This window comes from Salvelinus namaycush, chromosome 13, assembly GCF_016432855.1.
Source record: "Salvelinus namaycush isolate Seneca chromosome 13, SaNama_1.0, whole genome shotgun sequence".
NCBI classification, from domain to species: domain Eukaryota; kingdom Metazoa; phylum Chordata; class Actinopteri; order Salmoniformes; family Salmonidae; genus Salvelinus; species Salvelinus namaycush.
The window spans coordinates 28,948,950-28,958,457 of NC_052319.1; the positions used below are offsets into that span (position 1 = coordinate 28,948,950).

Below are 9,508 nucleotides of genomic sequence, written 5' to 3' on the forward strand. Positions count from 1 at the left end.
AGAGTGATTTAAAGCTGCTGACTGTACCAGACGCTTACATTGCGCTCGCCTCTCGCTGGCTCTCTCTCCCTCCGTCATTTGTATGGATGAGCACAATCTGTCTGCCTGCACGGTCTGGTCACAGCCTGCCGCTGCCTGTCTGCCTGCCAGTCACCCACAATGGGCACATGCTCTCATTCGCTCTCTCTCAATTCAATCGTCTCTCTCCCCCATAGCCCCTCTCTCTGATTCTTTCTACTTCATTCACTTACTTAATCTTCCTCTGTCCTCTCCACAAACACACATCTCTCTCTCTCCCTAACTCCTCTCATACGCTCCATACAGCGTCCCACCTGAGTGTAACAGTCCTGAGTGTAAGAGTCCTGAGGGCCTCCTGGTGTTTTAATTAACTAGCTGGTGGCTGTGACCTGAGCAAATGAGTCAGGGATGGGAGGAGGTGAGAGGAAAGTAGAGGAAATAGTAGAGAGGAGAAGAGAGAATAGGAAGAGAGGAGAAGAGAGAGGAGGTGAGAGGAAAGTAGAGGAAATAATAGAGAGGAGAAGAGAGAATAGGAAGAGTCATGACAACGATAGTCAGGGAAGTTAGCCAAACAAAGCACATTCAGATGGTACCAGACTATCTGCTGTTATTCACTAAGACATTCACAACAACAGGTGGGTCTGGTCTCGATGGCAGCCAACAGTGATAAAACAGAAGGCACCAGAATACAGGGAGTTGGAGGTACACACACACATCCAGAACAGACTTCCTGGCAACGGGAGGGGTTGCTGACCTGGAGTACCCACCACAATAAACACACACTCTCACAATACATGCATGTAGAATAATCGTCAGTGCAGTGAACACGTCTGGCCGGCTCCATTCTGTCTGCAGAACATTCTGTCTGCATGCCTTTTGTTTCACAGTAAAAACACACAACTGATCTTGTTGTTTGTGTTGTTAAAGTTTTGTTCAGACCAAAACATTTCCTTTTGTTGTTTTTGTTAGAAGTTAAAGGTAAAACAGAACTCTGAGGCCCAGGAAAACGACATAACAATATGGCTGATGGAATATACATTTTTTTTTGTGATATATCGCACCATGTTGATACTCTTGTCTACTGTTCATGAAAATAATGTGATTGGCATTATGACACCCATAACACATTTCCCTATCCATCTCTCACAAGCCTATTTAAAATCATGACAAGCTGCAAGCATATATGATTTTATCCAGTTGGGTTGCACAATGGTAAAGGAATGGGAATATTCTGTAAGAGTCGTTTTGTCCCACGTCTCTGTCGCTTGGTATTTTCCGGAACATGATCTAGGCCTACTGAAACTATTTTTTGTCCGTTGCCTGCCTCTCCCCTGTTGTTCTCTCAGCCTCTTCTCTCCAGACTGCTTTTTGTCTGACTAGTCTGGGCATCAATAGAGCATGCGCGGTCGCCATGTTAGCAAGTTCTCTCCTCCCCGACGTCACTAGTTACCACAGCCACACATTCATAAACACCGCCCATTTCTGACAATTCTCTTCATATTTTAAACATAACCTCAACCGTAACTACACTGCTAATATTATGCCTAACCCTAACCTTAAATCAAGCACAAAAAGCATTTTTGTTTTCACGAATTTTTACGATATAGCCAATTTTCACTCTGTGGCTGGGGTAACTAGTGGAAACCCTCCTCCCATCAGTCTCGTCACACTTCAACGGTTCGAGCCACAGTGCAAGAACAAGAAGGCGGACTGGCTGTGAATAGCTTTTGGAAGAGGGAGTGATACAGCAAACAGTGGACTAGCTAACGTTAGCTATAACAAAGACTTTTCAGAATGGATTAACCCGTTTTGCGAGAGAATTAAGTGGATATATTCTCCCAAGGACAACCTTATATCGGTAAAGGATTGCTTGTTTTCATTTTTTGCTTCTGAGAAATTCAATAATGCAACTCACCACAGTGTGTGGATAGTGATGGAGCTAACGTTGCACTTCTGTATCAGCTCTCGCTTTGGATGCTTACTGTTTACTCAGTTTGTGTTATAACAATTTATTTTACCCATTGAGATAATATAGTACAACGACGAAATGCTGGCTTGTATGTGAGAACATACGCGTCTGTAACTGGCTAGCAAGTCCATTCGCTTACGTTAGACTAGCTAACAAGCTAGTTAGCTTGTTAGCATTTCGGCTCGTCAACTGATTGTCAAACGCGAGCATTCTCCGTCACGAGGGGAGACGTTTTAGATATCCCAAAAAGCTAAATGTTTGAACCTTGTCTTTAAAACAGATTTATTTTTTGTCGGTTGATATTAAGTTATTGTTAAATATCAGTCTTTGTCAAAACGGCGGCCCTAACGAAGTGTAACGTTATCCCCTGGAATCTTTCAATATGCACCATCCTCATTCTGCAGGAGACTCTGGCAGCGTCAGAAAGATGGCGCACCCGGCGAATTTTCCAAGAAGGGGTAATGTTAGCAACATTAACACCGGCGCCGGGAGTGTTCCCACGATGTCAACACCGACTATTTCAGCTGTTAGCAAATGCCACGTTCCCACTGAAGACTACCAATCCCTCCTCTTGATGCAGTCTCAACCTCCTGTTGGATCATCCTCCCCTGGGCCTCAGCACCCTCCCCACAGCCTTAACCTGCACTCCCAGCCACAGCCCCAGGCTCTCTCCTCTGGGTCTCAGATGATGATGAAGAAGAAGAGCGGCTTCCAGATCACCAGCGTGACTCCAGCACAGATCTCTGTGAGCACCAACAACAGCATTGCGGAGGACACGGAGAGCTATGATGATCTGGATGAGTCTCATACAGAGGATCTGTCCTCTTCAGAGATTCTGGATGTCTCCCTCTCCAGGGCCAATGACATGGCTGGGGGTGCAAGGAGCTCCTCGGAGGAGACGCTGAATAACTTTCATGAGGCGGACACCCCCGGGGCCATCTCCCCCAACCAGCCCCCCCACTCCTTGCCCCAGGGACCCCAGCACGGAGCAGCACGGATGGTGAACGGAAATGTGCACCACTACCATCACCAGAGGCAACATAATCATCCTCAGCAGGCCCTGGCTCAGCCTCATTCCTCTGACCCCCACTTTACCCCCACCTCTGGAGGGGCTGGGGGTGCCCTAAAGATGCCTTCTACCATGGAGGTACCTCTGGAGAATGTTTCAGTGGGTTCTGCCAGTGTTGCTACTCAGCCTGTAGCAGCTGTCTCTCTCCCTGGAATGCACAGCTCTGCTGCAGTAGCTTCCGTTAGCATAGCTAATCCCCTGACCAGCAATGTTTGTAATGTGAATATGTACAGCTCTTCCAATGTATCTGTGATGGGAGGTGTTAGCACCAGTGCAAGCAGCAGTGGTGGTGGCTTCCCCCCTAGTGTGATGAGTTGCGGTGGGGGGGTTGGAGGTTTGATGGGGAGTAACTTTGGCAACCCCAATGTCAATCTGATCCAACACCAAAGCTCTGGAACTGTGAACTCGAGCATCAGTATGACTTCTGCTGCTCCCAGTGGCTCTGTGGTGTTGGGGCACTCCAGTGGCACACAGGGTGGAGGAGCTGCCATACCTCAGCCAGGGATGAGCTCCTCGGGCATGGCTCTAGCCTCAGTCCCCTCCTCCCAGCCCCCCCCAACCCCAGCTCCTGCCACCACTAGCTCCCGTTTCAGAGTGGTCAAGCTTGACTCCAGCTCAGAGCCATTTAAAAAGGGAAGATGGACATGTGCTGAGTACTATGACAAGGAGACCCCAGCTTCGGCCCCTGCCCCCTTGTCCTCTGAGGCTACTGCCCCTAGTGGCCGGGTTGTGGAGAGCATGCGGCCGTGTGGGCCTGAGAGTGTGAAAGGGGGGTCGGAGAGGGAGAGCACCAGTGGGAGTTCAGTGAGCAGCACAGTCAGCACACTGAGTCACTACACAGAGAGTGTGGGAAGTGGAGATGCTGGAGGCCCCCCATTACTCCAGCCCCACCCTCACTACCAGGACTACTCCAACCCCCCTCCATCCTTCCAGACCTCCCGCCCAGGTTTCCCCATGGTGGTGTCCCACCCCCAGTCTCACCTGCTGACCACCGTGGCTCCCTCAGTCCCTGCCAGCGTTCACCAGCCTGCCCCCATCAACATGACGGGCCTCCAGACCACCATAGGCCACCCTACCACTCCTATTCACCAGCAGCCGCTCACCTACGCCCAGGCAGCCTCCAACCCGGCTCCTGGCTCAGCTCAGAGCCTAGTGGGGGTGCTCCAGAAGCAGATGGGCTATGCTCTTACACAGCAGCCTTCTGCGACTCCCCAGGTAGCCCCGGTGCACAGGCTGAGCCAGGGAGGGGGCATGCCTCCAGACTACCCCCAGCCCAAGGCAGGCCTACCCCAACCTGCTGTCCCACAGGCCCTGCCTGGATCCGGGCAGATGATGGGAGTCTCGCAGCAGAAGGTGGTTGGCTCCATACCCCAGCTCCAACCCCAGGGTCTCATCCAACAGCAGCCCCAACAGACCTCAATCCAGGCCTCTGCTGTAGGAGGGGGGTTAATGCCTCAGATGGGCCCAGGAGGAGTGACTGGGTTTGGGCAGCAGCCACAAGGACACTCTCTTCCCCTGGACCACCAACATCATCAACAACAGCAGGCATTCCCAAGCAAAGCCCAAGGACTTGCCACCCAGCTGTCCAACACTGCCCCCCCTAACCAGGGCTGTCTAGTCTCCAATGTGCTTCCTCCTAACCCCCAGAGTGACCCCCAGAACGGCAGTGGCCTGGCCCAGTCTCACCCCCAGGCGCAGCCACCCGGGGTCAGCATGCCCCAGGACTTCAACAGTGCCCAGGCCCACACCCAGGCTGTGGCTTCCCAAGCCAGTGCCCTGTACGCCAGCCTGCCCTCCTTCACCACCACCCAGCTGGAGGATGCCCAGCGCCTTCTCTTCCAGGACCAGTCTGCCCTGCTGGCCCAGACCATGGCCAAGCTGGCTGGGGAGGGTGGCACTGCGGCAGGCACAAGCCTGGGGACTGAAAGTAATGCAGCCGCCGCCACGGCCGTCAGTGCCTTAACCTCCTCTGCCGGACTCTTCAAAGCCGTGGATGGAGACGATGATGGGTGAGTCCCAAATCAGTGCCTTTAGTATATGTTTTTGATCGATTGATTGATATTGGGGTATAAAAGTGACAGTATCTCCTACACTAGTAGGCCAGCTGATCGACACATCACTAAAGAGATTGTCCCATGTTGTCTCTTTTTACCTTCAGCATGCTGCTTTTAACATTCCTTCCATAATGTTGTATCTGATGTGCTGAATGACATTTAGACCATTTAAATGTTTAGTCAGCATTGGCCTTAAAACACAGTGTCCTGGACATGACCTTGCATTCTAGCCTGCGGGGGGAGTTCTTCCTAGTGGAGTGATGCAGCCGGCTGAGTGCCTGGTGGTGGTTAGGAATTGTTTGGATTGGGTGAATCCAGGTCGCCACGGCAGCACTGTGTGTGGGTGAGTGGGATGCCAGACAGTGTGTGTATGTGAGATGGCAGACACAACCATGTGTGCGCTCTCACTGTCAGAGAGCTCTATGCTACTCCTTAGACACTAGACAGGGCAGTGCTCAGCTGGAAGTGACATTTTGTATACCTCAGACTGCAGTGACTCTGCATTTTAAAACACACAGACTAGGGATTTAACAAATTGACCATTTTGCTTGATGTTTAAACTACAATCTTTTAAAATCGGTTTTCTGTTTAAAAAAATCCACTTCAAAGCAGAATAATGGTCCTATTAAGTATGTACAACCGCTATGGCCGGGCAGTCATATACCGTAGCTGAGTCGCTTTCAAGGGTATATTTGTTCATAAGGGTAAACTACTTATTTTTAAATGCCTACATGAAACCTTGTCTGGAGATAGTTTTGAAGCTCCACTGAATGGGCATTTTACTTGTTTGTAAAGGAATGCCGCTTCTGAAGCGGGACTAACGTCCATCGCTAGGCGGACAGAATTTTCCATCAAATAATCTAGACCTGCTTGCGCTTGCTGCCTGCTACCTGCGTGCAGAGCAGACCACTCTATCCTAAAAAAGTACTTTTAAAATTAGTTAAATACCGTGACTTACCAAGACATTTAGTTGAAAGAAAACACATCTTCTGCTAGCAATCGTCTCCTAAGATTCAGTATTTTTGGAACAGAGGAGACTTAGTTGCTGTACTTCAGAGAACACAAACACTCACATCTTTCATAGCGAGCTAGCAGGGGACGGAGAGAGAGAGAGGGTTCGGCCACCAGGAATGCTGTATTTTGCAGTTTCTTGGCTTACATTGCAACTTCAGTAAAGCAGGGCCTATCATCAATGAATAGGCTAGGATATTTTACACGCAACAGACCGAAGACTGAACATACACACACTCATTAGCGAAGAGAAAGAGCAGGTGAGCCATCTGCACTGTGATTTTAATTTTGTGGGGACAAACCACCCCAAAATATTGTTTTTCATTTGGGTATTTTTCTTAATGTTAACTTCTCTAGGTTAGGGGGCAGCATTCAGAATTTTGGATGAAAAGCATGCCCAAATTAAACTGCCAGCTACTCATCCCCAGAAGATAAGATATGCATATTATTAGTAGATTTGAATAGAAAACACTCTGAAGTTTCTAAAACAGTTTGAATCATGTCTGTGAGTATAACATAACTTATTTAGCAGGCGAAACCCCGAGGACAAACATTCCGATTTTTTGTTGTTGTTGAGGTCACTCTCTTTTCAATGAGGTTTCATTGGGAAACCAGATTTCTAAGGGACCTGCTTGCAGTTCCTACCACTTCCACGATGTCAACAGTCTTTAGAAATTGGTTGAGGTTATTCCTTTTGTGTAATGAAGAAGTACGGCCATCTTGAAGGAGGGTCACTTGAAGTGTCCTGTTTGATAGAGGCGCGAGACCAGAAAGCTAGCTACAGTTGGTTTTAATCCTGTATTGAACACAGATCATCCCGTCTTCAATTTTATTGATTATTAACGTTAAAAAATACCTAAAGTTGTATTACAAAAGTAGTTTGAAATGTTTTGGCAAAGTTTACAGGTAACCTTTGAGATATTTTGTAGTCACGTTTGAGCAAGTTGGAACCGGTGTTTTTCTGGATCAAACGCGCCAAATAAATGGACATTTTGGATGTATATCGACGGAATTAATCGAACAAAAGGACCATTTGTGATGTTTATGGGACATATTGGAGTGCCATCAACAGAAGCTCGTCAAAGGTAAGGCATGAATTATATTTTTATTTCTGCGTTTTGTGTCGCGCCTGCAGGTTTGAAATATGCTTCTCTGTCTTTGTTTACTATTGTGCTATCCTCAGATAATAGCATCGTTTGCTTTCGCCGAAAAGCCTATTTGAATTCTGACATGTTGGTTGGATTCACAACCAGTGTAGCTTTAATTTGGTATCGTTCATGTGTGATTTAATGAAAGTTAGATTTTTATAGTAATTTTCATAGTAATTAATTTGAATTTGGTGCTCTGCATTTTCTCCGGCTTTTTGCCAAGTGAGACAGTAGCGTCCCGCCTAAACTCAGATTTTTGGATATAAATATTAACTTTACCGAACAAAACATACATGTATTCTGTGACATGAAGTCCTATGAGTGTCATCTGATGAAGATCATCAAAGGTTAGTGATTCATTTTATCTCTATTTGTGCTTTTTGTTACTCCTCTCTTTGGCTGGAAAAATGGCTGTTTTTCTGTGACTTGGCTCTAACCTAACATAATCGTTTGGTGTGCTTTCGTCGTAAAACCTTATTGAAATCGGACACTTTGGCTGGATATACAACAAGTGCATCTTTAAAATGGTGTAAAATACTTGTATGTTTGAGGAATTTAAATTATGGGATTTCTGTTTTGAATTTGGCGCCCTGCAGTTTCACTGGCTGTTGACGAGGTGGAACGCTACCGTCCCACATACCCTAGAGAAGTTAAGGATCCCAATTTTGTTTTAAACGTTCACACCCCTAACACAGACACATAGGTACATGTACAATAGAGGTCGACCGAGTAATCGGAATGGCCGATTTAATTGGGGCCGATTTCAAGTTTTCATAACAATCGGTAATCGGCATTTTTGGACACTGATCATGGCCGATTACATTGCACTCCACGAGGAGACTGCGTGGCAGGCTGACTACCTGGCAGGCTGACTACCTGTTATGCGAGTGCAGCAAGGAGCCACGGTAAGGTGCTAGCTAGCATTAAACGTATCTTATAAAAAACATTCAATCTTAACATAATCACTAGTTAACTACACATGGTTGATGATATTACTAGTTTATCTAGCTTGTCCTGCGTTGCATATAATCGATGCGGTGCCTGTTAATTTATCATTGAATCATAGCCTACTTTGCCAAACAGGTGATTTAACAAGCGCATTCACAAAAAAATCACTATTTTGTGGAGCGATGGGTAACGCTGCTTCGAGGGTGGCTGTTGTCGATGTGTTCCTGGTTCGAGCCCAGGTAGCGGCGTGGAGAGGGATGGAAGCTATACTGTTACACTGGCAATACTAAAGTGCCTATAAGAACATCCAATAGTCAAAGGTATATGAAATACAAATCGTATAGAGAGAAATAGTCCTATAATAACTACAACCTAAAACTTCTTACCTGGGAATATTGAAGACTCATGTTAAAAGGAACCACCAGCTTTCATATGCTCTCATGTTCTGAGCAAGGAACTTAAACGTTAGCTTTTTTACATGGCACATATTCCACTTTTACTTTCTTCTCCAACACTGTGTTTTTGCAATATTTAAACCAAATTGAACATGTTTCATTATTTATTTGAGGCTAAATAGATTTTATTGATGTAATATTAAGTTAAAATAAGTGTTCATTCAGTATTGTTGTAATTGTCATTATTACAAATACATTTTAAAAATCGTCCGGTTACTCGGTATCGGCTTTTTTTGGTCCTCCAATAATCGGTATTGGCGTTGAAAAATCATAATCGGTCGACCTCTAGTATAGACCTAGTTTTTTCAGTACCTGACAGAGCGTGCTGTAGCAGATGTCAGTAAGATGATGTTGAGTGGCTGTGTCAGTGACACGCCTATACTGCCCAGGCAGCTCCACTGTCAGAGAGTTCATCAGCGCAGGCAGCAGCAATTAATGAATGCTTACTCTGTGTTAACCCCTCATTACACACACTGCTAGGCTGCGCACTCAATCAGGGTGTTACGCCTCGGTCATTGCGTTTTGGTACACCAGAAGTACATTTGTTTCCAATGGAACGCTGCGTTTGCCTTGCAGCATTGCGTTGCAGAGGGAGTTGCAGTGCGTTCTGTGTGGTGCATATGTTGGTTTTATCGAACGTGTGCATCAAACTGTATGCGTAGACAGCTTGACAGAAATGGTAGCAAAAGGTGAATGCTGTTTCCATTTTACCCAATGACGCTGTCAGTGTGATCTAGGCGTTAGTGTTTGGAGATGGATAACTAATGACTGCTTTCTGTCTTCTAAATTTGGGTCTCTATTGTACTAGGATAATTGACATCATGCCTTCGTTTTCC

At 46.6% G+C, this 9,508-nt stretch overlaps 1 protein-coding gene across 1 annotated transcript; it reads left to right on the forward strand.

Annotated features, from left to right (window-relative positions):
- The first annotated feature begins 1,718 nt into the window (after positions 1-1,718).
- LOC120058076 (TSC22 domain family protein 1-like) lies at positions 1,719-5,069 on the forward strand. Its single transcript, XM_039006553.1, has one exon. The coding sequence runs from the start codon at positions 2,370-2,372 to the stop codon at positions 5,067-5,069; it is 2,700 nt and encodes an 899-aa protein (XP_038862481.1). The 5' UTR covers positions 1,719-2,369.
- Positions 5,070-9,508: the final 4,439 nt, after the last annotated feature.